Source organism: Plutella xylostella, chromosome 7, assembly GCF_932276165.1.
Source record: "Plutella xylostella chromosome 7, ilPluXylo3.1, whole genome shotgun sequence".
Lineage (NCBI taxonomy): Eukaryota > Metazoa > Arthropoda > Insecta > Lepidoptera > Plutellidae > Plutella > Plutella xylostella.
Window position 1 is genome coordinate 7,857,183 of NC_063987.1, and position 27,505 is coordinate 7,884,687.

The 27,505-nt window shown below is 37.7% G+C and overlaps 3 protein-coding genes across 5 annotated transcripts; 1 reads left to right on the forward strand and 2 right to left on the reverse strand.

The window, feature by feature from the left end:
* Positions 1-3,409: 3,409 nt before the first annotated feature.
* On the reverse strand, positions 3,410-7,761 carry LOC125488785. Its single transcript, XM_048622269.1, has 4 exons — positions 7,679-7,761; positions 7,067-7,165; positions 4,101-4,163; positions 3,410-3,960 (listed from the first exon to the last, which is right to left on the reverse strand). Exons 1-4 carry the CDS (start codon positions 7,704-7,706, stop codon positions 3,650-3,652), a joined length of 501 nt encoding a protein of 166 aa, XP_048478226.1. The 5' UTR covers positions 7,707-7,761; the 3' UTR covers positions 3,410-3,649.
* Position 7,762: 1 nt separating this feature from the next.
* On the forward strand, positions 7,763-14,678 carry LOC125488783 (putative nuclease HARBI1). 2 transcript variants are annotated; one of them, XM_048622263.1, is made up of 5 exons: positions 7,763-8,394; positions 8,498-8,688; positions 8,812-8,944; positions 13,988-14,129; positions 14,288-14,678. In XM_048622263.1, exons 1-5 carry the CDS (start codon positions 8,170-8,172, stop codon positions 14,659-14,661), a joined length of 1,065 nt encoding a protein of 354 aa, XP_048478220.1. In that variant the 5' UTR covers positions 7,763-8,169; the 3' UTR covers positions 14,662-14,678. The 2 variants fall into 2 exon arrangements, with proteins under 2 accessions (XP_048478220.1, XP_048478221.1); XM_048622264.1 differs by lacking the exons at positions 8,812-8,944; positions 14,288-14,678 and having other exon boundaries at positions 13,988-14,099.
* Positions 14,679-14,751: 73 nt separating this feature from the next.
* Positions 14,752-21,695, reverse strand: LOC125488784. Of its 2 annotated transcripts, none has more exons than XM_048622265.1 (7): positions 21,417-21,695; positions 19,765-19,831; positions 19,469-19,601; positions 19,319-19,369; positions 16,128-16,259; positions 15,957-16,029; positions 14,752-15,713 (listed from the first exon to the last, which is right to left on the reverse strand). In XM_048622265.1, exons 1-7 carry the CDS (start codon positions 21,604-21,606, stop codon positions 15,295-15,297), a joined length of 1,065 nt encoding a protein of 354 aa, XP_048478222.1. In that variant the 5' UTR covers positions 21,607-21,695; the 3' UTR covers positions 14,752-15,294. The 2 variants fall into 2 exon arrangements, with proteins under 2 accessions (XP_048478222.1, XP_048478223.1); XM_048622266.1 differs by having other exon boundaries at positions 19,765-19,941; positions 21,215-21,695.
* Positions 21,696-27,505: the final 5,810 nt, after the last annotated feature.

Consider the following 27,505-nt stretch of genomic DNA (forward strand, 5'->3'; position numbering starts at 1 on the left):
CGTACTGATGGTTGGGTCTGCATACAAGTCACGAAGAACAGCTTCTTCAACAGCCACATCAATTATTATCCGTGGTTCTCGGCGGTCGACAAAGTCTGGCACGTTTCAACTGATTGTCTTTTAATTTATTTAGCACTGCAATGTCATTTTGCACTTGTTTGAAAGCTACAATGATTTTATTCTTGAGGTCCGCGAGATTTTGGGCCTCTTCAACGTAAACTCTTCTTTTAACTTCACCCCAAAAAAAAAATCACACGGAGTCAAGTCTGGTGACCTAGGCGGCCAAGCTATTGGCCCGCCACGGCCTATCCACCGGTCACCGTATTCCTCGTTGAGGTAGTCACGGAGTGCGGCGGTGCACCATCCTGTTGGAAGTAGATCTCCCGATGGTTGATGAGCGCCAGGGGAACATCGTCCAAGCCGTCTCTCACGATGCCACGTAACATTTCTAGGTAATTTCCTCCTGTCAGCGGTCCTTCAATAAAATATGGGCCTATTATGTTGTTGCCAACAATTCCGGCCCACACATTGGCACTAAATCTCACTTGGTGGTCGTTTTCGCGTATAACTTGCGGATACTTATAACTTCTGTACGACCACCAGTGTTCATTATGGACATTGTACAGCCCCACGCGAGTGAAGAGCCTCATCAGTCCACAAAATGACGGCTGCAGGGTGTGCGATACCACTAACAAAAGGCGCGACGGAACGCCGCGTCGGGCTCGTGTAAAGCCTGCACCGACTGAAAATGGTAGGCGTGCATTTCCTCGGTTTTAAGTAAATTCCAGACGGCGTAGTGGCTCACGCTAAATCTCCGTGATGCATCTCGTGTGCTGTCCGTCGGTTTTTGTTCAAAGAACTCTAAAATTTGGAGCTCAATGTTAGCGGGCAATTCCACCCTGCCACGTCCTTGAGCATGCGCCGGAGTTTTGAACTGGCCATGATCTGATAACCGCTGATTGGCAGCTAAAATGGTTCGAGTACTCGGTATTACTGCGTTGACGAGTCCCAAATTACGAAGCCGTGGTAATCTTTCTGCTTCGTAAAGTCTACGGGCTTGTTCTAGTATTTCGCCACTTAAAACGTAACACCTAGCCATTTCATAATACTGTGGTGAGAAAACATTTCGCACACACACAAACACAACACAAACTGTGTTGACAATGACGGGGCACGATTCTACGGCGTGTTTGACAACAGTTATTATTTTTTTCAGTTCAATTTAGTCTAACGCATGGAAGTTATAGGTACTTCGGAACTACTTATTACTTCCATGGTCTAACGCTTTGGTAAAATAATATGCCACGAGTTGTTTGAAATTGCGTTTCACACCCTTTAAAATTAAACTCGAGTGCTTAGCTAGCAAATTAGTTGGCAAATCGCTTCTGTTTGTTGTAAGCAAAACCTTGCATCTCATCTTTCTGTGCATTATAAGCAATATTCGGTGTCAGATGTTCATAAAAAATGTTCATAAAAAATGAGGTTGCATAGATAGACGATCATATACGTAATTTCAGCCATGGTTGTTTAATCATTTTAATTATTATGGGATTGATCCTAGTAATTAATTAAATAATAAATTTGGCGTAGCCAACGTTTTCATGAACTTTATTGACGGCAAAGAAAATATGTAATTTGCTACACAAACATTTGTGTAGCAAATACAACAATATTTTTTCATCAGTTGTGAAGCGTCTATCTTTTGGTTTCTTTTTTGACAGCAGCTGCATGTGAAGGAATATCTGAGCGGGTCTTTTCAATCGCTTTATGACTCTTTGCAAAGATACATCTACTTTTGCGCCGTTCCTAAACGTTGCACAGAGTCGTATTTGAACGATCTACGTGCCAAAAATATTTGTATGCTGAATTGGTGTCTAATCAGTGAGCGGTGGTGGCAATTTTCCACGTTCTGAAATATAAGAAAAGTTACATATAATTATCTCATATTATATGGCCGAACAAAGCCACAGAGATATATTATAATATAAGTGTAATATACAATACAAGTGTAAATGACATGCTCCCGGTAAATTTTACCATATTATGTACTGGTCAAACTAACAATTGATTTAGTTTTGCGGGAGAATGTCATTTACCTACACCCTGTATGAATGAAAAAAATTGTTACCTGCCAAAAATCCCAATGCAACTGATGTCGTTCTGCTAAATACTTGCGCACAATGCTTCACCCTCATTTTTGGAATAAACTTTGGTTTCACGTGCTCAGCAGTCAACTTTGGCACCAATCGTAGGCCATCGAAGCCAGGGTATAGAGCTCTTCAATATGGCTCCATTTTGCCACCCCTTTTTCTCCATCAATTTCAAATATGAGATCCTTATTGAGTAAATTATTCCTGATCCCTTTTAATAAATGTGGAGGATCGTAAATTGGGTATATTTTACTGTTACCCAGTTGGAAATAACCACCCGACCACTCTTTATCCTCTTTGATGCATGTGGTTCTTGTGTCTTCTAGAAAACTGTTTATGGCAGCTCTGTGGCCACAACACGCAAACCAGTTTTTTGAATTTCTCCAATGACCTCTTTTATTTGCTCTTTTAAACTCATTGTTTTTGTAGAGCTGCGACAAAAAGTGTAGCTTACTGGCTGTTTAAACTTTTTAATTATTCCTCTTACCATAAAAACCAAGGCATGGTCACAAATGAGGCGTTTGTTAAAAAAAAAAAAAGTTCCTTTTTGGAGAAATAGATGGCGTTGTCTGGGGTTGTACCAACTTTCAAACCCTCAGAACACACTCAGATCACAATATGTTATTCTGTGAGGCTAACGAAATGTGAAAGTGACGTAGGTAGGTAGTATTATTTTCTCTATGATGTCGATGTCACTGTTGCTTCAGCGTTCAGTGCGATTGTGCGTACAGTCGTTCTTTTCAAGTTTCCTTGTGTTTCTCCTGTATTAATTGAGTTGTAGTTGAGCTATCTGCTCCTCCTCCCTTGATACTGTAGAGTTAGTGCACTTGAGATAGTGACTCTTTTGAGATAGTGACTCTTGTGAGATAGTGACTCTTGTGATAGTGACTGCTATACTGTAATAATGCCTAAGGACTATGGATCATGGTCCCTAAATAAATCAATAAAAATAGAAAATCAGTTCTCGCACGCAGCACCCGTTCAAACGGCGCGCATAGAGAAAAGAACACTACGTGACGGCGCGGGTAGAACTATTCACAGAATACTTAGCACTATCCCAAGCCACATGCAGTCTGAGCCTCGGAAGGATGGCTCGCTACCACCCGACATTTAATCACAACTAGTGAGTTCTTATTCTGAGTTTAGTACTCTTTGCTCTCTATGTAATTTTTGACAGTTGGTACACTGCGTTTTCACGCCATCTATCGGCTTACCCAAAAGCTCAACTGACAGCTGTCTAGGAAAACGGCTCATTACTCCTTCTTTTTTTTTCCCATCATCATTAAAGCCTATGATTTCATCCCTATTTCTGTCATAGGTTACTCCAGGTGCCAGGGCCATTTCGTCAAATAGAAGAGCGCAAATTCTGTGGCGTTTTGGTAGTTTCTTTACTCTTTTTCTTAACTCCACTATGTTTTTTTCATTGATTCCAGTAGTTAACGGTACGGATCGCAAAAGATTCTGCAGGGTTGTTCGTTTGGGCAATATGCAGAAAGTGCTCAGAAAGCGGTACGCTTTAGGACTGCGCTTATAAGAGCTAGGCAGAATATTTTTTCTTTCGTTGTGAAACGTCTTCCTTTCAGTTTCTTACCCGTTTGCGATAATTGCATTGCAAAAAATGTTTGTGCTCCTTCACTTAATCCTGCGAATACAGTTTTGAACTCATCTTGTTTCTTCATTTGCTTCACAATTTTAATTTCATGTTTTGTGGCATTTTTCTGTTTCTGCAACAACCTTACTCTTGCTTGGAGCTTTGAGGACAACTTAAGAAGAGCTTTTTCGTTTTCAGTCATAGTCTTGTATCGGCGACCTGGAATAACGATATTTTTTTTGTCAATTTATTGCATAATCAATATACCTACCCCGCAATCAGCCGCTCTAATTGGGGGCACATAATGGGGTCTTGGAGTTGTGTTCGGTATAATATAATGAATTAATATTTAAACTTACGAGATTGTGACTTCATTCTTCCACCAGCAGCTACAGGTCTTTCAGCTGTGTCCATGTTGTAACCTGTAAAACATATTTATAAGGTAAATATTAGATATCTTTTTTTTCATGGTTCTATACAGTCATAGTCATACACACTCTTAGAAAATGACAACTGTCCTATATGACATATAGTTGGACTTTTAATTAGATGCAGTAAAATGACGTTTTGTGGGTTATTTCCTCCTAATAAATAGGGATGTAACTGAGTAAGAGTGGGCACACACTTAACGGTCCGGTCAGGGGCCGGCAAGAACAGGTTGACATTCATTTGTATGAAGTGACGTGACATTCTTTAAGAACGACCGATCAGAACGTAAGAAGTATGAAATTATGAGTTAGCTCTGGAATGATTAGATCTTCTGTGAACTTAATCACATCCCTATTGAAAGTCCAACTATATTAAAGTTAAAGACAAACAGTCTGCTGAGGACATACAGCAGAGGCCTAGTAACAGGGTCCCGTTGGCACCATTTGGGTGTGGAAAACTAAAAATTACAAGAGAATTAATATTATATGTGCAGTCAGCATCATAAGTGGCTATACACTTTTGTACCTTGTCAAAACCAAAAGTCATAAACCGTCAAGTTAGTCATCATTAGTGCCGGTAAAAGAGGATGGGCAAAAATATATGGGAGCTGGGACCACCCTCCAATAGCAATAAGACTAACATCGTTGGATAGGTCTTGTCAATAGGAATAACTTTTGCTTTGACAGCTTTGTTGTCACAGTTGTCCGTTCAGAGATATATGACTTATAAGTTCCGATACTCGTCAGTTCATCTTACTGCTATTGGAGGATGGACCACCCTCCAATAGCAGTAAGACTAACGTCGTTGGATGGGTCTTGTCAATAGGAATAACTTTTGCTTTGACAGCTTTGTTGTCACAGTTGTCCGTTCAGAGATATTTGACTTATAAGTTCCGATACTCGTCAGTTCATCTTACTGCTATTGGAGGCTGAACCACCCTCCAATAGCAGTAAGACTAATGTCGTTGGATAGGTCTTGTCAATAGGAATAACTTTTGCTTTGACAGCTTTGTTGTCACAGTTGTCCGTTCAGAGATATTTGACTTATAAGTTCCGATACTCGTCAGTTCATCTAACTGCTATTGGAGGCTGAACCACCCTCCAATAGCAGTAAGACTAATGTCGTTGGATAGGTCTTGTCAATAGGAATAACTTTTGCTTTGACAGCTTTGTTGTCACAGTTGTCCGTTCAGAGATATTTGACTTATAAGTTCCGATACTCGTCAGTTCATCTTACTGCTATTGGAGGCTGAACCACCCTCCAATAGCAGTAAGACTAATGTCGTTGGATAGGTCTTGTCAATAGGAATAACTTTTGCGTTTGACAGCTTTGTTGTCACAGTTGTCCGTTCAGAGATATATGACATATAAGTTCCGATAGGGGGTTAATTAAATATTTTCTTGGGAAATAATACACGGTGATTATTTAATTATTTATTATTATAATTACACTATCTACACTATCAGACGAGATCTGGGCATATTGGATTACAATAACTGACGATTAAAAACAAAAACCGCAGCGGTGGAGGTGTATTCTGCACGTAACTTCTGTTATGTCGTCTGATAGTGTAGATAGTGTAATTATAATAATAAATAATTAAATAATCACCGTGTATTATTTCCCAAGAAAATATTTAATTAACTCCCTATCGGAACTTATAAGTCAAATATCTTTGAACGGACAACTGTGACAACAAAGCTGTCAAAGAAAAGGTTATTCCTATTGACAAGACCTATCCAACGACATTAGTCTTACTGCTATTGGAGGGTGGTCCAGCCTCCAATAGCAGTAAGATGAACTGACGAGTATCGGAACTTACAAGTCAAATATCTCTGAACGGACAACTGTGACAACAAAGCTGTCAAAGCAAAGGTTATTCCTATTGACAAGACCTATCCAACGACATTAGTTTTACTGCTATTGGAGGGTGGTCCAGCCTCCAATAGCAGTAAGATGAACTGACGAGTATCGGAACTTATAAGTCAAATATCTCTGAACGGACAACTGTGACAACAAAGCTGTCAAAGCAAAAGTTATTCCTATGGACAAGGCCTATCCAACGACATTAGTCTTAGTCCTATTGGAGGGTGGTCCAGCCTCCAATAGCAGTAAGATGAACTGTCGAGTATCGGAACTTATAAGTCAAATATCTCTGAACGGACAACTGTGACAACAAAGCTGTCAAAGCAAAAGTTATTCCTATTGACAAGACCTATCCAACGATGTTAGTCTTAATGCTATTGGAGGGTGGTCCAGCCTCCAATAGCAGTAAGATGAACTGACGAGTATCGGAACTTAAAAGTCAAATATCTCTGAACGGACAACTGTGACAACAAAGCTGTCAAAGCAAAAGTTATTCCTATTGACAAGACCTATCCAACGATGTTAGTCTTAATGCTATTGGAGGGTGGTCCAGCCTCCAATAGCAGTAAGATGAACTGACGAGTATCGGAACTTAAAAGTCAAATATCTCTGAACGGACAACTGTGACAACAAAGCTGTCATAGCAAAAGTTATTCCTATTGACAAGACCTATCCAACGATGTTAGTCTTAATGCTATTGGAGGGTGGTCCCAATGTGCCCATTGTCATTTGGCAAGGTACAAAAGTGTATAGGGACTTGTGAAGCTGACCGTACCTACATATTATTATGTACATATTAACATGTGGTGTGGAATATTGCAAAGGGCATAACATCTTTATCTCAAGGTTGTTGGATCAAATCCCAACATGAAAGGACTACTTGGCCTTCCATTATGATTTTACAAACATACTTAATATTTCCCTTTTATTATTTAATGAGAAATAGTAACATGTAACTTTGAGACTAAACCAGCTACCTCCTAAGCATAAATTTATGTCCTTATGTAAAAATAACCTAACCTAACCTTACCTTGTGATGTGCTAGGTACATCCATATGTAATAGTGGCATATTACTAATTGGTTCAGCAATCAGTAATGGTCTTCTTCTTCTATCATCTTCAACATCTCCTGTGAAAAAAAGGTATAATTATTATAATAAGTATTTATACAAAACATTTGAGTATAAATTGAGAATCAAAAGCAAATATAGATAACTAGCTTTTCCCGCGAGCTTCGCTTCGCCTTAAAAGTTTTCCAGAGGGAATTTCGAGATAAAAAGTATCCTATGTTCTTTCTCAGGGTCTAGACCATATGTATACCAAATTTCATTCAAATCCGTTCAGTAGTTTAGGCGTGAAAGAGTAACAGACAGACACAGTTACTTTCGCATTTATAATATTAGTTAGGATTAGGATTTAATGTGCCACAAACTTATCTGTTCCGGTGAGAGCGAACTAAATTGCTTACTACATAGTTCATTGTATATTGATATAGATTAGATGGGTTAATTAAAACCTCAAGGGCTAATTACCACTATGGGCAAACTTAAAATCTTATAGAATGAAGAAGTATTAGACATTTACTTGAACTGTCACCGGAACAGATAAGTTTGTGGCACTATAATGCTGAAATAATACATACTTGGTAAAAGACGTGAAGGCACTGCCATAGGACATAATTTTTTGGGGTAGAGGTATGTCTCCACAAAATGTTTTCGACAAACTCTTCTGTAGGCCTAGACAAAAGCCATTCTACAAACGTTAACGACTATCGCTAAAAAAAATTTGTTTGGATTTGACATTTGGTTACGACAGCTAGCGAAAACGAAAAAAGAATGATAGCCAAAAGCCGGAATTCTTATCGTTAAACGAAACGTCCAACTTTCTACAGCGTCATACGACTATTTTCAATAGAAAGGGTAGCCAACATCCAAATTTGACATTCGATATCGCTGCGTGGCGTTAGAATTTGAACGATAACCGAGCGTATGTCATTACCTTGTAGAAAGGGTTGATATAAGTGTCAAAGTACTCAAAGTTTCTTTTGCAGTGCAAATTATTGTATTCTCGTGCAAATACCTAATAAGTAGATCTTGCAGTTTTGTGATACGCCGCCGGTTGTTTGTTTTAATTATGCTGGCACTCCGTATGTTGTGGGCTGCTCATAATGAGGAAGTCTGGCGAAGACGCCAACTAAGACAAAGAAATCGCAGGCGTCTCGAAAACATTGATGAGATGCCGGATGTTTCCTTTCAAGAAAGGTTTCGCCTGGACAAACCAACGTTCAGAGAACTTTGTGGAGACCTAAGGGCTCGTACAAATCTGCGTGGTACAAATGCCATTCCCATTGAAGTTAAGGTAGGTACATAACCTAACCTATTATTATTTTGTATCGTAGATGTAAATAAATAAGTACTTTATTAATCGATAGACCATTTAACTATCATATTTTGTTTTCCAGATATTATGTGCCCTAAGTTTTCTGGCTACAGGGTCCTACCAGAGAATTGTTGGTGTCACCCAGCATCTGCCACAGCGCACAGCCAGTAGATGCATCCGGCAAGTTGTTGAGGCACTGAACCACCCCAGTATCACAAACAAGTGGATAGTGTTCCCGCTAACACGACAAGAAAGAGTGAAAATAAAACAAGAGTAAGTACCTAGTTGTAAATTAAATAAGAGATAACCTCCAAAAATACCAATACATAGTACAAATATGTGTAATATTATTACCTTTATTAAAAAATATGAAATGAATGTCATATTTTTTGCCAGATTCCAAATGAAGTTTCGTTTGCCTGGAGTCATTGGCTGTATTGACTGCACTCATGTGGCCATTGTAAAGCCAAGTCATGAGGAACACCTTTTTTTTAACAGAAAAGGGTATCATTCTTTAAATGTACAAATGGTAAGCGGAGTTGATTTTAAACAAGGTTTATATCATCTTAATTCTATTTGTGCGTTGGCGTTTGTGCATTCTTCATAATTCCATAAAGTTTAAGATCCCCATGATTTAAATGTATTTATTTATTTATTTATTTATTGGCACGTCAACAGCACACACTACAAACATTGAATTAAAATTAAGTTTGTTATAATGTAGGTCCGAAGTGTGCACACATAACAGACATGCACAGCATTTACAAATAATGTATTAAATTAAATTACAAAATATAGGCAAAAAACATGCAATATTAATTAACTATTAGAAGATATCAAATTTATACAATAAAATGAAAATAAAACTTTATACACAAACAAAAAAAAATAATTAATTAGTATAAATTATGTACAATTTTTGAAATAAATTAAATTATTTGGTATTATTTGTTGGATTAAATTAGTTATTAATAAATTAAATTAGTTTAGTTAATTATAATAATTACATTATTTAAAAAAATCAGCTAACAGTTGAGAAAACTTGGCCAAAGACATATGAAAGATGTCAACATCTCCGACCCGATTATTTAAATTGTTGTATTCAGTCATTAATCTATTGATAGGAGAGAACTGTCCGAGATTTGTCCTTGAAAATCGTGGGCAAAAAGTCTTGGTTATGGGATAACGGGGACACTGCCTAGGCACAGTGATGGAAAGCTGTTCTCGTATGCCCGGGCAGTCAACAAACCCATTTAATATTTTAAATAAAAACTTCAGATCAAGCACGACACGTCGGTTGCGGAGGGAGTTCATTTTGAAAAATGACAATCGGTCTTCATAAGGCGCTCTGTGAGAGATGCCCTGGGAGATGTAGGCAATATGCCGTGTGAACGCTCTTTGAATGCACTCAATCCGCTGCGAGTGAACAGCGTATAGTGGACTCCAGACTGTGCAGGCAAATTCTAGGTGACTTCGCACAAGAGCATTATATAGTAATATTCTTGTGCGGGCAAACCTAAAACTCTTGCAGTTGCGTTTGAGAAATCCCAGCATCTGTGAAGCTTTACTGACTATTTTGTCAATGTGTGCAGTAAAACAAAGTTTGCTGTCTATCAGAACGCCGAGATCCCTGATCTGATCAACTTCTTGGAGTACTGTTCCATCTATGTGATAGGATGTCAGAATTGGCTCTCGCTTTCTCGTATACTTAATGTGGAAGCACTTGCCTGCGTTTAGTACCATACTATTATTGTTGCACCATGTACTAATGCTATTAAGATCCGATTGTATTAGTTCCATATCGTTGCGAGATTCAATTTTCTTGTAGATTTTTAAATCATCAGCGAAGAGCGCGAATTTACAATGCCTTATAGAGGAGGTAATGTCGTTTATGAACAATAAAAACAATAGAGGACCAAGATGAGACCCCTGAGGGACGCCAGAATCTGCATAGTAGTTCAGAGACTCATAACCACGCACAACCACTGTCTGTGTTCTTTTATCAAGATAAGACCTAAACCACTCGAGAAAAGGGCCATACACTCCAAATGATTCGAGCTTGCGGAGAAGAAGACAGTGGTTGACCCTGTCAAAAGCACTACTGAAGTCCGTGTATATTGCATCTATCTGACTACCGTTATCAATTTCCTGGCAAAGATCAGATACAAAGGTGACAAGATTGGTGTTAACAGAGCGTTTTGTTATAAACCCGTGCTGACTATCCGTTAGAAAAGGCTTTGTGTGGTTCATAAGGAGTGGATACACCATTCTCTCGAATAGCTTCGCAGCACATGACAATATTGAAATCGGACGGTAGTTCTTTACATCACTATTATCCCCTTTCTTGTAAACAGGAACTATACGTGCTTTTTTCCATTCAGTGGGAAAAACACCCGTATTCAAAGACTGATTATAAATTATAGTCAGTGGTAAAGCCAATACGGTGCCACAGCGTTTGATGAACACGGGCGGTATTCCATCTGGTCCAGCTCCTTTAAATATATCTAGTCGTTTAATTTGTCTCATGACATCATATTCACTGAAGCTAAGGAGACCAATACAGTGAGACTGAGATTTACTGACAGGGCAATATGGAACCACTGATGGATTGGGGGAGCTGTAAACCGAGGAGAAATGATCTGCGAATAGATTTGCAACATCAAGACCCGTTTGTGCTTCAGTGTTGTTTAGCTTCATAGAAGCGGGTACACCATGATCAGTACCACGTTTTTCGTTTATAAAGCGCCAGAAAACTCTAGGATGTTTCCCTATGCCATCCTCCACACTAGAAAGAAACTTATCATAGCACTGCTTCATAACCTTGTGGCCGCGCTCTCGAATTAGATTGAACTCATATTTATCGCGGGGGTTGTTAAAGATTTTTACTTTTCGCCTTAGTTTTTCCTTTTCAGCTAGTAATTTGATTAAACTGTTACTAAACCACCGTGGAAATTTTATTTTTTTGGGGTTATGTTTCGGTACCATTTTATCAATAACTTGTTTGACCTCGTCATAGAAAATTGACAGCCCTTCATTTACATCCCCTGCTGCTCTTCCTAGTAGATCTTGCCATTTAATTACACTCAAAGCAGATATAATTTCGTTATAGTCAGCCTTATAGAAATTATAGCATGAGCGTTTACAAGGTTTGATAGTTTCCGGGATCGTGATGGCAACAAGGCTTACCAAAAGACAAGGGTGCAGTTTATCGAGTTTACTAAGCCTATCTATTGACTCACTGACTGATACGCCATTCATATTAGAAATAACCAGGTCAAGAATGTTCCCATCTTCATTTACATTGCTGTTAAATTGGTTTAAGGTGTTTAAGGCTAAAAAATCTATCAGAGAATAACCCAAATTGCTATTAAAGTTTGAGGGTAGACAAGTACTACATGCTATATCTCGGGTCCAGCGTATAAAACCTAGATTAAAGTCTCCAAGTATCAAAGCATCGTCAACATTAAACAGAGCATCATTAGCGCTTTGGAGAAATCTTTTAAGGTGTTCCAATTTTACTGGAGGTGGCAGGTAAACGGCACATATAGCAATTTTTCTAACAATATTGTTAAGTTTTACTTTTAATGTTACCCAGACATCTTCTGCGTCACTCTCCCAGGATTGAACCCGAGTAGATTCGATATCATTGTGTACCGCAATTAATATGCCACCTCCGTCTAATTTTCCACCATTTAACTTAGATTTAGAGGTAAGTCTGTCCCTACGGTACACCGTATACCTCGAGTCTATAATTTCTCTAGTATTTATATTTGAGTTAAGCCAAGTTTCAGTGAAGACAATACATTCATAATTATTCTGCAAAATATTGTTTAAAACTACATTTGTTTTGGTCCGGAGACCGTTTGTATTTTGATAGTATATATTGAATTATATAATAAAACTACATGCAAGCTTTGTTGGTAAGAGAATATGTATACTTATGATTAAATAATTAGTTTAAGACTATCGCTGTTTCTTATTTGAATAGCTTGGCTACCTTCGTCTTTTCGTACAAGTATTCTTCCGTTGCGAATCCAGACGAATTTGTAACCAGCCTCCCTAGCCCGCTTTCGAGCAGCTGCATGGATATTTTTATTGAACGGCGCTAAATGTTCTTGCAGATATACAGGCACTTTGGTTCCGCTGATGCCTAAGTGGTGACTGTTCAGTTTGTCTTTAGGGTTTTGCCTGTTGTATTGGCTGACCGCCGCTATAAGAGCATCCCGGGGTCCAGTAGAGCGAAGTTTAACTATCACAGAGCGGGGTTTATTAGTGTCTTTAGTTAGCTTGGCGACTCTAGTTGCTTGCAGTATGTCACTGTCTGCAATACTGCTATTAACTGTTTTTGCAAGTTGTGCCACAGTGGTAAGCAGATTTTCAGTTCGGTGCTCAGGTATCCCGTTGATTTCCACATTATTTTCTCGCATGGTTTGTTCTACCTGGACGAGTCTATTTGATAGCTCATGTACCTGTTGGTTCAGTGTATTGTTATCCTCTTGCAAATTACTGATAATACTTTCTTTCTCATCCAATCGTGATTTCATGTCCTCGTACTGCTTATTAAAAAAAGTTAGAGAATCACGGAACGACATTATTTCTTCTTTTATGTCTTTAAGTTGGTCGGTGACATGTTTGTTTATAGCTCTGTCCAGAGTTGACGATAGTTCTTCCTTGATGATTTCCCGCAATTTGCTTTCGGTAAGGGACTTATCCACGGCTGATGTAATGCTATGTTTATTTCTCAGTGTGACATTTTCATTAGAAACATTAGTTTGTAAGTAATCATTACGAGAGCGTACTGGAGTATCAGTATTGTCACCTCTAGGCAACTTGCCAGTACACTCGGGACAGCTCCAGCGTTTTTTATGTTCTTCGCCAAATTGACGGAATGAATCTGCTGAAATTCCTGCGCAGATAAGGTCAAATTTTCCCCTACAGGTTGAGCATGCTAAGTACTCATTTTTTGAAATATTGTTCTTACAGCCAGCGCAGGGGTTAGTGTAAGCAGTTTTCTTCATCGCCGAAAGACAAATATAATTTAAAAAATAAAAAGAGTATGTTCGGATTCTGGGAATCGAACCACCGCACCAATTGCAAGGCGCTCGGTACTGACGCGTTAACGCCTGAGCCAACGACGCAGATGGATATTGAAGTGAAATTTGTACTTAGTATATTGAGTTGGGTTGCACTGGAAGTCTCTTCGGCCGAACACGGTCAATGCCCTCTGCGCATCTGACGATATTCGATGAATGAATCACACACTTAGCACTGGTACGCTCGATGTTATTTCGGCCGTTAGAGATTATTTTAAAATGTTTTTGCTTATTGTGAAGTAACGCGTCACTTAATTTAAAAACTGTTTTCACTGTTAGAAGGTCCGTTTATAGCACTTTAGAATGAATATAGTTTCGACTATTGCGGCTTATTTTTAGCACCTTATTAAGAATTTACAAATGGGAGACAAATAAATACGTGTTTAGATAGAATGCGCGCGCGCGAACAGTAATGTACAGTTGAACAAGCTGATTCATGATCCTTAGAACCTTAATTAATAAATATTTTTTTATTGCAGATCTGTGACAGCAATTTAAAAATAATGAATGTAAATTCAAAGTTTGGTGGAGCAACACATGACTCGCACATATGGGCTGCAGGTCAAGCAGAACCATACATGCGTGAATTGCTTAGAAATGGAGAACAAGTTTGGCTATTAGGTAATTTGTTATTAAACTTTAATAAATTTAACTGTAGTAACTAGGTAACCACTAACATGAATTTTTGTTTAATCCTTTACTTCAGCACCACAACAAAGAGGAAATTAACAGACTATGATATAGTTAATTACCTAAGATTGCCTTTGTCTTTATTTAAGGTGACTCCGGATATGCCCAGAGAGCCTGGCTCATGACGCCTATACTCAATGCTGCAGAAGGTTCGCGAGAAGCGGAATACACAAGGCGGCACATCCAAGCGAGAAATTGCATAGAAAGATGCTTTGGTGTCCTTAAATCACGGTGGAGATGTTTACTACGTGATAGAACGCTCCATTATCACCCTTATGTCGCCAGCAGAATCACAACTGCATGTGCTGTACTGCACAATATTGCATTACATGCCCGCATGCCCGAACCTGACGAGCTTCCACCAGCCAACGATGATGATTTTGTGCAAATAAATAATATTCAAAATCATAATGATTTAATCCAGGGCAGAGCCATGCTAAATATTTTAGTTAATAGATTGTAGTTTGTTAAACATTATGACAGTTTTTATGTAATTAGTTAGGTTAATTGGTAATAATATAATTAGGTTAGATAAGTAAAAACTAGGATAATATCTGGATATTCTGTTTAATCATATTTTTGAAATACTAAATAAACACTGATCCATCATACAATAAAGTCTTTGAAATAATCAACCTTACTAAAATAAATGTTATTTTGATGAAATACTGATAAATACTAGGGTTTTCACATAACCATGCAAAAAAACAAGTCATATTCAGTGTTCTAATCAACATTATCCACAGAAAATCTAACGATAGTCTTTATGTTTATTATTAAAACTTCTATCACACATATTAATTAAAACATAAAATAAATCAAACAAAACATTAATTATTATTAAAACTTCTATCACACATATTAATTAAAACATAAAATGAATCAAACAAAACATTAAACAAAAAAATCAGTCTTTAGTTTTATCAAAACTTCTAAAAGACATACTTACTAGTAACATGCTTCTAACTACTATAGTATATTTGAATTAAAATCTTAACAAATAATCAACCAACTTATACTATAAGATTCTCTAAGATAGAACGAAGGCGTCTGTAGCTGCAGATGGAGAAAGAAAGGGAGAAAATGCACCATAATATTATACGCCTAAAACGTTTAAAATATTTTGATTGACTTGTAGCAAACTGTTTAGAAGTTCATTTGTTCTTACTGCCACTTGAATTCTTTCCGACTCTAAATGCAGCCGCAGCATTTCCCTTTCGTGGTGCATTTTCTCCCTTTCTTGTTCCATCTGCAGACGCCTTCGTTCTATCTTGGTGAACTCCATACACGCCCTTTCAAACGGCGTTTCTCTTCTCCTGCGTGTTCTTCGTTGCGGAGTAGTGGGTGAGGACGAATGGGGCGACTCCAGCTCCCTGTGTCGCTGTCGCCGAGGCGCAGCATGGCGTTCTCGAGGCTGTTGGGGGAGCTCAGCAGGCTGTTGGGGGAGCTCAGCAGGCTGTTCGGGGAGCTCAGCAGACTGTTCGGGGAGCTCAGGCTGTTGTGGGTCATTGACTTCTGTAATAAATCAATCTTCTTCTTCTTATCGTGTCGACGACAAACCAACAAAGTCGCTAAATAATACATGCCCAGAACTGGGCCACTGATACTGCACCGCTGGTAGCGGTCATGAGCTCTTCCCGCGTACAGGTGTAAATCAATCAATATATATTATACAAGATTAGTCTTGATATAATTATATACCTATACATAGAATATACTTAAAAAATTGTTAAAATATACATATAAGGCAAAGCTTACCAGCTTGAATGATGATAGACGAAGCATCTTCTCTATGCACTAGATTTGCATGACTTGGATTCACTGGACGTCTCTAAAAATTAATTTTAGTTATTAGGTGCTATCATATTGTAGGTAATATGTATAATAATATAAATCAAATATTTATTCTAAGTATGAGAAATAACTTACATTGAATCCCAACTCTGAGATGTTAGGCTGACCCTCCACAGCATTAACTCCCATTATGGCAATCAGCCTTTCTTCCGGCGCTGTGAGGGTCAGCCCATTACTTGGGCCTCCCCCCGTTCCAGACGTGTGCCGCTTAAGGGCCCGTACAGGGTGACGTGCCGCGCCAATTTTGGGTTTTCAATGCTCTTCACACAGCACACGCAGTGACACGCACACATGTAAGTTTGCACAGTGGGTCGATAAACTTTTACTCGCCAACTTTATTGACAATTATGTTCAAGTACATTTTGGGTGATTTTGGGGTAAGTAAGTATAATTCTTACTTACACTGGTAGGCACCAGGAAAGAGTAGAAATTAATAGGGGTGCCACTTTACTCTATACTCGGAACCCGATTAGCTTTCTCAAACAAATGTGGTATTTACTTGTAGAAAGGTAACTAAAAGTATTAAAGTGTAGATAATAAGTTTCGGGCATCCTCCAGCCAACTGAACCCCGACGACGCGACGACAAAGCAAAGTAAATACATAGTGTCGCAAAAGGGCTATACTAAGCCAAAAGGGGATGACTCAAGGGGTCATTATGAACAACTTTTGTTCTACGAGATTTGCAAATTCGCGAAAAAAAATATTCGTTTTCCATGGTAAAAAGTCACATGTCCAACAAAGTTTCTATGAAAAAGGTTTTTTTTTTGTTAATTTCCAAAACTCGTAGAGCAAAAGTTCAGAATGACCCCCTGTCTTACTCCTTTTTACCCGACTGCCGAAGGAGGAGGGTAATGTTTTTTGATTGTATGTATGTATATATGTATGTTTGTCTGTTTCTTTGTTCCCTCCTGTAGCCTAAACGGCTTGATAGATTTTGTGTATGTATGAGGTATTGTTAGAAGCGTATTGATGGCGCGATGGCTATAGGCTATGTGACGTTCCATTAAAATGTACATAGCGCCCTCTTGAGGACATAACGTGATGATCGAAAAAATAATAATTCAACTTTGCCGTGTAAGGTATCAAATGAAAGGACTTGATTTTCACATTACAAAAATATGCATATTGAAGGTATTTAAATAACAACACCAAAATTATTGAAATAAAAAATGATCATGAACTACCTACCGACGTAAAATTTCATAAAATAAAAACAACTAAAAAGTTACAAATAAAAAAATACAATTATAAAAAACTAAAAACCTGACTGTACGCTAAAAACATGAAAACGAGTCCCAATGTTAATGGAAAGTATCGCAGGCGGGGACCAACTTGACCGCCACTCAAGGCCGTTTTCTAAGTAACATTCAGCTAAATGGTGAACCCTCTGCTGGTATAATTTGTTTATATACCGCTTTTTCAATACCTGTAAGTACATTTTTTGGCAGCATAATATTTTTACTTAATTTTAGGGTTTCGAACGTCAAAAGAAAAAAAGCAACCGCTATAGGATCTCTTTGTTGTCCGTCTGTCTGACTGACTGTCTGTCACCGCCCTTTTTCTCAGAAACGGGTAAAGATATCAAGCTTATATTTCGCATAGATGGGGAGTACCCCAAAAAAATATTATGGTACTCCCTGTCCCACACAAGTAAATTGGGGCTTATATTTTTTCCAGTTATTTTGATGTGTATCCTTTTTTTTTTCTTTGTTGTTTTGTATAAGTATGTGTTTCTTTTCTTTAAATCTGTATTTTTTTTGTTGTTGCTGTCTATGTGTCGAAAAAATGTATCTTTATCTTCAAATCACGCCATCTATCGTTTGTTTTTTTTTTTTGTGGCTACTGTCTATAGAAGAAATTCCGTCATTGACAATTTTACGTTACGAATTTATTTTTATTTATTTTATTTTTATTTTTACATTTTCGTGGAGAATCAACAGCATTTTGTTAATAAATAATTATTACTTATGAACACATAACAACTTGATGCCATTAACAGAAACACATCCAGAGGAAAAACAAAATCTCTTTCTCTCTCTCTGAAAAACATACTTAATAGCCCAAACTCGATGCTTTTAGCTATTCTATTCTATTCTATTCTCTGTGGGGGTGTAAGTACCTGCACCTGGCTCTCTCGAGTGGAACCTTTGTGCATATCCCCAAGGTCTAAACTGCCTTCCTAAGCTTGGACCATTTCCCACCACGCTGGTCCACTGCGGGTTGGTGGGTTCACATATCTAGATGTGCTAAATCTAGATATGCAGGTTTCCTCACGATGTTTTCCTTCACCGTAAGAGCGATGGTATACATTGTACTTAAGTTAAAAGAACTCATTGGTACATGTCAGCGCCGGGATTCGAACCCGCATCTCTTGCTTGAGAAGCGGGCGCTTACCCGACTGAGCTACCACCGCTCTAGCTTTTAGCTATTAACATCTTTGAAATAAAATTGAGCCACCACCGTGTTACTGCCCTCATCAGATCCTCACGAGACCATACCTCAACCAGCACCAAGAGACTATATTTTTGATCCCTAACCTAATGTTCGTGCGTATTGTCATCACTTAGATCCATTCGCTATATTCCTGCTCCTCATCAGACCTTTACGAGACTGTAATATCACGAGAATATTGCACACTATCTAATTTAATTTAATGTATTGAATATACTGGAAGAATTATGCTTCCTCAATTTCAAATCAAATTATGTTGGTGTCATAAAAGTTGAAAAAGTGCATTGACAACCAATGTGCAGTGATTTTGTATCTGTACACGATAAGATCGCGAGCTGTCAGTGCTGCCTAAACCGACGTGACCCTTCTTTGGAGGCCAGCGGCCAACTGAGTCAAACGTCACTTGTGTTTATGATTTTATAACACAGAAAGCCGCCATAGATATTTGTATGAAGATTTGAGGGAAAAAAATTGCTCAAGTTTGGGATTAATTTACACAAAATAAGTGTGTGTTTATTAAAAAACAAGGTATTTAGCGCCTAGTCCAAGCCTTTAACTTTATAATATGATAAAAATCATATGAAAATTCTTAATAATTACGACACAGTTGTTACAATACGGGAGTGTGATTGACTGGTTTTTCTTGATATTCTGAAATTAATTTACAGTTATCCATAATCATTTACTTAAATTCCAATGATTCAGCACCTAGCTAGACTCTTCAACTACCTGTGTGATTTTTTTCAAGGCTGTAGAGCATCATTTACTACATAATTCTATGACAATGCCAACCCTCGATTCCCTATTGCAGACCCTTAATCAAGATGGCTTTTTTTTTAGTTTTAGTTTTCCAGTCCGCCCATACCTTAAAAGAATTAGTAATTTAATAAATAACTTGTAAGATGATAAGAATTAATATTATAATATATAGAGCCAGTATTCTAAGACAGTAATCTAGACATACTTTTTTCCATTTTTCGGTGGATTTTAGTACCCCCCCACCCATGGAGTTCAGAAGTTCCGTTAAGTCGGTCCATAATTGGTTTGACAACAACCGCCCTTGTGGACCAGGCTGCGGTTTTGCCAAGTCACCATGGCTAAAACAAAGAAAAAACAATTAAAGTTATAACCACCACCCATGTGACACTTGCAATCAAATTTAAATTACAATTTACATCTAAGAATGATACAAAGTATGTAGTCTTAAAGAAAAACCAATAATAGTATAAATTTATATCCTTGTAAAGGTAATGTACATACTTTTCCATAAATTCTAACAGCGCCATTTGTTGTTCCTGGCTCGCTCTCCCTTGCCTTGGCTCCATTTCTGAAAATATGGATATAAAACCATTTATTTGCATTTGTAGGTACATATGAAAACATAACACACAAATATGGATGTTCAAATGTATGGGTATTAGAAATGATCTCATTGCTATAATGCGGCAAGTTGCTTGGCGACCCTCCTTGCGGGGTGAAAGACGCGGAGGGGACGAGGTACCCAAGACGACAGCGGGTAGCGGGAGGGTAGCGGGGAAGGGCAACGCGTGCACTGCATGTCATTGTTACGGCAGTCTCGGCCGCGCAGCCGAGGCGGCCACATGTCTTATATAGTCTGTCATAATTTGAGTGCGACCCACATGAGATCATTGATCCTGAGACCATTAGTCTTAGGATGAGTGTTGAGGCCTTTTTAATATTATCATTATATTATTATTAGGTATCTATAATTCGTCAACAAAATAACGTTAAAAACAACAAATCGTATAATGTCTCAATATAGGGGCTTCTTGTAGAACAGCGTACCGGATCAGTCATGCTACGCGGCTAAAGGTTGGTACTGCGCAGTTAGATACGAAAAAGTAAACAACAAAGACGAAGAGTCCATATGTCAGTGCGTCAGTTGTCAGTTCTTGTAACTAGGAAAGCAACCAAAATTTATGTGATTTAATGAAAGTAATGAATGAGCAAAACACAGAGAAAAATTTCAAAATTGATGAAATTTTGAAAGAAAATGGTCATATCGTGCTTCGCCTACCCCCATACCACCCGGAATTAAATCCTATTGAACTTTATGGTGTGGCGGTACGTGAAAGGCGAGCTCGCAAGAACGTCGATTGACTCTAACTTAGACAAAGAGATAAAAGACTTAGAGTTGCTTTTCTCTAATTATTCGCCTAAAAAGTGGAGAAATTGTGACAACCATGTCATAAAAAATTAAGACGAATATTATAAATCTTATAGAGTATTTGACGATGTATTGGACAGGTATGTTATTGTTTATTTATAATTTATTGTAAATTAAACATAAATTGGTTTTTGTCTTAGATTTATAATTGAAGTTAATGAAAACGATGATGAAGATGAGGATGACGACGACGATGAACAAGTTCAAACAGAGAGTGAACATGAAAGTGACATGGAAATTGATTTATAAAATAAAACACTTTTACATAAATAAATTCAAATTGGTAGATATTCTGAAGGTAAACATCCAAATTTTAATGCTGTCAAACTATAAATTTTAAGCTAAATATGACATTTACGGGAACACTCATAGAATAAAATTTTACTTACGTCAGAAATAGTTACAAGCTATCGCGAGATTAATCCGGGCACACTTTTCTACGTGTGTAGCATGTCGTGCTACCTCGCCCCCGCCACTTCTTTCACCCCGCAAGGAGGGTCGCCAAGTAACTTGCCGCATTATAATGGTTATCCCCCTGTATTTTCTTTATAAATGTATGAATTTGAGACAGTATTATTATGGTCTTAAACAATGCCGTATGATTAAATTTTACTTCGAAAATCTGCTTCATTTGCCCTTAGTACATTGACGTATATTTTGCCTTAGTAACATTAGTATGTAAAGTCGGCGATTATTTATAAAAAAATAGTAGGTAAGTACTTACTGATACGTATCAATGATAATTTTAAATCACTTTCAGTTAAAAGCCAAAGTTTTTGTTTTGATGAGTTTTGAATGCTCAAACTGAGAATTACATTTAATGACAATTTGTTTGACAGTTCGAAAGACGAAAACCATAGACAATTTAAACTTTTATCGTACGACGCTGTAGAAACAACGTTCGCTAAGCGCATTGGCGTTTGGCTAGCAAATTATAAGCGTAAACGCCTAAGCGTCAACGACTGTAGAAATAGATTCGCTCCGGAGCGTATGGCTTTTGTCTAGGCCTCCTGTTCTTGTAAACATAATCCACATTTAACTCATTGAGGTCACCACCAATTCTCGTTATCCAAATCTCAAACAACTTATTGTTCTTCTTACGATCTGGAAACGTGTGTAGGAGAGTACCTGAAAATATTCAATGTTCTTATCAAGTAAAGCTTAAAGCCAATGATAAAATGAATATAGAACTTGAACAAAAACAATAATTAATAAAGAAATCCTTCCCTACTGTTAGGTTGGAAGAAATTTGTTGCATACTCTCAGACACCTTAAGCTACTGGAAGGGACAATTTAACCGAAAGACCTCCAGCTACCTATAGGTTCAGTTAATACTTGTAGGAGTCTATACTATAACCTATAAGTAACACTGGAAAAAAGTTTGCTTGGATAACTTATCATAACTTAAAATGTGATTGTCTTGGAAACCTTTTCAATCATGAAGTATACAAACTAACTTACCACTTCCTGCAACGACATCACAGCCAGGTACACAGCATTTCAGCCTGGACATGTTCACACCAAAACTTGAGCATAAAACAGAGTCCGTGGGAAAGCGCAATAGTTGTCGTTTATTAAGATATCCGTAAGAAAGTCCAATCGTGGGCAAAACAGAATCCGTAAGAGCAGCAAAGTCAAATAAAAGTCCAAAAGTATCGCAAACCAGAAATAAACAACGCAACAGAGACGGTTGTGAAAAAATTTCAAACTTAAAACTTGACGTTTGTGACATGTGACATATGTCTAAACTGCCAAAATTCAAACTCAAAATTTGACGTTTGCGACATGTGACATATGTCTAAACTGTCAAAAAAGTTTCATGTTTAATTCACAGCCGGCGCTGCTGGTAATGAAATATTTACGATCGTTTGTACTGAGTTGACATAGCATGCGTATCACAGTACCTTTTGTTGTTTTGACTGACAATGCCCTAACTTTGCCATCTGAACCTGGGAACGTTTCAACAACACGTGCCATTGGCCAACTCAAAGGAGGAATGTTATCACTCCTCAATAAAACTAATGTTCCTACTTCGATATTAGGAAGAGAATTCTGCCACTTAGGCCTATTTTGCAACTGTACTAAGTACTGCTTGGACCACAACTTCCAAAAACTTTGCACCATTTGGGTACACTGTCTCCAGAATGACAGCCGATTGGTAGGTATATAAGTAACATCTGGGTCTGGAATGAACGATAGGGGAGCACCCGTTAGAAAATGACCAGGTGTTAAGTACGACATGTCATTTGTATCAGCTGTTTGCAGGGCAGTTAATGGTCGTGAGTTTAAGACTCCTTCGACTTGAACAACGACAGAATTTAACTCTTCGTAGGTAAGTACCTGATTTCCTACTACTCTCTTCAAGTGATACTTAGCACTCTTTATACCACTTTCCCAAAGACCACCAAATATTGGGCTATAACTAGGTATAAAACTAAATTGAATACCTATTTGTGAAGCATAATTAATTACACTGTTTTGGTGATCAACATTGTTATGTAATTTATATAATTCGCTGAGTTGAGTATTAGCTGACCTAAACGTAGCAGCATTGTCGCAGTAAATTACTGATGGTTTATTTCGCCTGGAAATAAATCTTTTCAGACATTGAAGGAAGCTTTCTGTAGTCATATTAGATACTAATTCTATATGTATCGCTTTCGTAGTGAAGCACACAAATAAGACAATGTAAGCCTTATAAATCAAAGGTTTCCTTACTCGATGTAATTTGACTGAAAATGGACCACCATAATCTATTCCTACTATTTCAAATACACGGTTTGGATTGACCCTGTCAGCCGGTAAAGAACCCATAAGCTGTTGTGACGTTTCAGCTTTCAGCCTAAAACATATAACACACTTGTGTATAACCTTTTTAACTTCCCGTAAGCCATTTGAAATATAGTATCTCTGACTCAAGCTTGCTAATAATAATTTTTGTCCAGCATGCATTAATAGCTTGTGCTCATTTAATATTATTAATTGAGTAATGACAGACCCTTTTGGCAATATAATTGGATGTTTTTTAAAGAACGGAACATCGGCATGCTGAAGCCTTCCAGACACTCTTAATAGTCCAAAACTATCTACAAACGGATTCACCTGTCTTAAATTAGACTTAATTGGCTTGTCAGCACTTAATGCACCTAACTCAGGAGCAAAATGCGTTTTTTGATCCTGCCTAATAATTACCTTTAGAGCAAAGTCTAGCTCTTTGCATGATATCTGTGACAGAAGCCTATCTTCTTTCTTTGTTCTACAGTTGTTATAGAATCTATAAATTAATGCTACTATTCTCGTTAGCGTATGAATACTCGAGTATTGAGATAACAAGTTAAACTCATCTTCTTGCACACACGCAGTATTGCAATTTTTTATCTCGGGCACCTCTGTAGGTATATCTATATCTTCACAAGTATGTAAGTAATTCGCACTTGTTAAGAATGATGGCCCGTGAAACCATAACTCATTACTCTTAACATAATAAATGAGGCTTCACACCCCTAGAAAGACAATCTGCAGGGTTATCAGAGGTGTTCACATACAACCACGAAATGCCTTTTGTTAATTCTTTTATAAATTTGACTCGGTTTGCTACATAAACAGTTAGTTTTATAGGTTCTGTATCTAACCATGCTAGTACTATCTTAGAGTCAACATATAGATACACTCTTATGTTGAATTTTGACTTCAAACATTTAACAATCCTTTTAGTAAGTGTTGCAAGCAATAATGCACTGTTAAGCTCTAGCCTAGGAGTGCTCAATGGTTTGATGGGATTAATTCTCGATTTAGAGCATAAAAGATTAATCTTAACATTACCATGCTCGTCTATGGTACGTATATATAAACAACATCCATATGCCTTGTGTGATGCGTCAGCAAATCCAATCAACTCAATCAATTTGACATTATGTGTATTTATGTTTCTATGGATTACTATATTTGTCATATTTAAATTATGAACAAATTCCCTGAACTGTTGATTTAATTCAATTGAAAGTAAGCAATCCCAATTAATTTTTAACAAGAACGTTTGCTGCATTATAAGTTTTGCCATAACTATAATTGGTCCCACAAGACCAAGTGGGTCATACAACGTACTGAGAATGCTTAAGGCCTTTCTTTTAGTGTATGAATCTAATAATTCTTGTTGTTGACAGCTTATAGAAAGCGTATCAGTATTCACATTGTACTTAAGCCCCAATGTTTTAACAAATGCAGTCTCATTTTTTCCTAACTCCAATTCAGTAAGGTTAAGCTCGGCTTGTGGAATATTTTGTAATAATTCACTATTGTTGGAACACCACTTATGCAATTGGAACCCGCCCAAGGCAAGCAGCTCAATTAATTGTTCTTTGATTTTACCTAATTCTTCTAGGCTATTGCTAGAAGCTGTTATGTCATCAACAAATGTATTGTTAAGCAACATATCGGAACCTAAAGGATACTTATCCTTATATCTATGTGCTAATTCGTTTAGGCATCTCGTTGCTAAATAATTCGAACTTTTTAATCCATATGTAATTGTTAATAATTGAATACATTTAATTCTTTCTTGTGGGCTACTACGCCATAGTACGAGTATGTTCTGAATTGAGCATTGTGATGGATCAAGTTTAATGTTTCTGAACATCTTTTTTATGTCAGTTACTAAGACAAATTTATGCAATCGAAATAATATTAATATATTAAACAAACTGTTTTGCACACAAGGTCCATTTAACATTAAGTCATTTAATGAAATGTTTCGATCGGTCTGCATTGAACCGTCGAAAACTACCCTTAACCGCGTAGTTTTACTACCTTCATTAATCACAGGGTGATGAGACAGAAAATATACAGGATCCTCTTCTAAATTGTAACTTTCAATATCAACATATTTCGCATGCCCAAGCGAAACATATTCATCAATAAATTGTTTATATTGCTGAAAAAGCAACGGATCCTTTAAAAACCTTTTTTCTAAGTTATAGAACCTCTGTAAGGCTCGAGATAAAGAATTACCCAGCCTGACTTCATTAAACTCTTGCTTTAAAAGCTTTACCTGAAATTTACAGTCTTCTAGCTGGACTGACTCCTGAAACATTGTTTCTGCTAGTTCCTGCTCAGATGAAGCCTCCTTATAAATCTGCGGCACTTGCTCGCACCGCCACAGCTGTTTGAGTGAGCTATCAATAGATGTAAGAGTGTCATCGACCTCACGTGAGCTAATTTCATTGTCAAGGTTACAAAAGTTGCTAACAGCTGTTATCTGTTGTGACGTGGTGGCCGGGCTTCGTTGTAACGGTAATTGTCCTGCCACAACATAACCAAAACGCGTGTCATGTAAATATAACCCGCCAGGAATTATTGGCAATTGTTCACGCAAAAGAATTTTGAAAAATATATCACAACCCAATAAAATTGATATTGGTTCACTTTTATTGAAATCCCTGTCAGCTAACTTGATGTGAGTCGGTATGTTTAAGCTACCAATATCTACATCAAATTGTGGTAAATCGCAAGTTATTTTTGAAACAATGCAACATGTTAGCTTTAAGCTGTAATCATTATTTTCAGAATATATTGTAAACTTAGCCTTCTTTGCAGTTTTGTTTTTCCCTTGACATATGCCACTAATTATAGTTTGCTCATCTTTTAATTCACAACTAATTTGATCAGCTAAATCTGATGAAATGAATGATATTTGACTACCTGAGTCACATAAAGCCTTGGCATAAACCGTATTGCCAAGCTTATCTACTAAACCTACCTTAATAGTTGGTAGTAATATATTGCCATATTGGCCCATTGATACCGATACCTGCTTAGGTATTTCTGGTACATTATCTACGTGTAATAACGTATTATGACGCTCCTTACATATGCTACACTTGAATGCAAAGAAACACTTTCTATTGTTATGCTGATTTAAGCAAAGTGAACACAACTTATTATTTTGAATAAACAGCACACGTTCAGTTGGCAAAGCTAATTGAAACTTTTGACATTGATACAACTTGTGATATTTAGACTTACAGAAGTCGCAGCATCTTGTGCTGGAGCTGGTGGTACTCCCTGTGGTGGTCACGAGGCTCGCTCCGTGGCTCTTGTTCACTACTCGGGTAGGGTGAGCATGGCTATGGCCAGCCTCAGCCACGGTCTCAAGAATGGTTGCACGTTGCTCCACCTGTCCGCTGAACCTCGGTATTTCTATCCTGGGCAACTTAGTCAGGTTGCTGCTGCTGGTAGATGGTTTACCAACCTCACAATTTGTATCAGGAGTCAATTTTTCATTAATGGCAGCCATTATTGCAAAGTATTGATTTTCGATGCGCTCGAAATCCTCGCAATTTTGTGAATCTAGAACAGATATATCTATATTTAAATCACAATATTGTTGGAAGGTTTGGACCAACAATTCCTTTTTAACCTTCAATTGTTCAAGCGTACCTTTATTGAACTCGGTTTCATTACTAATGAAATTATACAATCTTGTAATTGTGCCTTTTAACTGGCCTCTCGCAGCTATCAGCCTTTTTAAGTCTTGTTCCAGTTGCGTACGTGCGCCCGCCGTTGGTGGACACTGTATCTGTTTCGCTTACCGCCGGCCGTGCGTAACTATCTCGCAAACTTGTTTTCTATCGCGCGAAATGTTGTTTGGCAAGTTCGATGAATAGCGAAGTCGAGTTGTCGGACACTGAGTGTGAAATAAACAACTTATTTGAAGCGGAGATAATAGGTAATGATAACGAAGCGTCCGTATCTACCCGAAGTGATAATGTTATAGTGCAGGAGTCGTCACTATCTAGTAAGAAGAGAAATCGAGCT

Coding starts and splice junctions, on each gene's coding strand:
- LOC125488783 (XM_048622263.1), top strand. CDS start 8,170: ATGCTGGCACTCCGTATGTTGTGGGCTGCTCATAATGAGGAAGTCTGG. Junction 8,689..8,811: donor AGAGTGAAAATAAAACAAGA/GTAAGTACCTAG, acceptor ATTTTTTGCCAG/ATTCCAAATGAAGTTTCGTT. Junction 14,130..14,287: donor AGAACAAGTTTGGCTATTAG/GTAATTTGTTAT, acceptor TCTTTATTTAAG/GTGACTCCGGATATGCCCAG.
- LOC125488785 (XM_048622269.1), bottom strand. CDS start 7,706: ATGGCAGTGCCTTCACGTCTTTTACCAA. Junction 7,166..7,678: donor GCCTTCACGTCTTTTACCAA/GTATGTATTATT, acceptor TTTTTTTCACAG/GAGATGTTGAAGATGATAGA. Junction 3,961..4,100: donor AAGAATGAAGTCACAATCTC/GTAAGTTTAAAT, acceptor TCGTTATTCCAG/GTCGCCGATACAAGACTATG.
- LOC125488784 (XM_048622265.1), bottom strand. CDS start 21,606: ATGCGCTTAGCGAACGTTGTTTCTACAGCGTCGTACGATAAAAGTTTA. Junction 16,030..16,127: donor TCTCAGAGTTGGGATTCAAT/GTAAGTTATTTC, acceptor ATTAATTTTTAG/AGACGTCCAGTGAATCCAAG. Junction 15,714..15,956: donor GTCTATCATCATTCAAGCTG/GTAAGCTTTGCC, acceptor GATTTATTACAG/AAGTCAATGACCCACAACAG.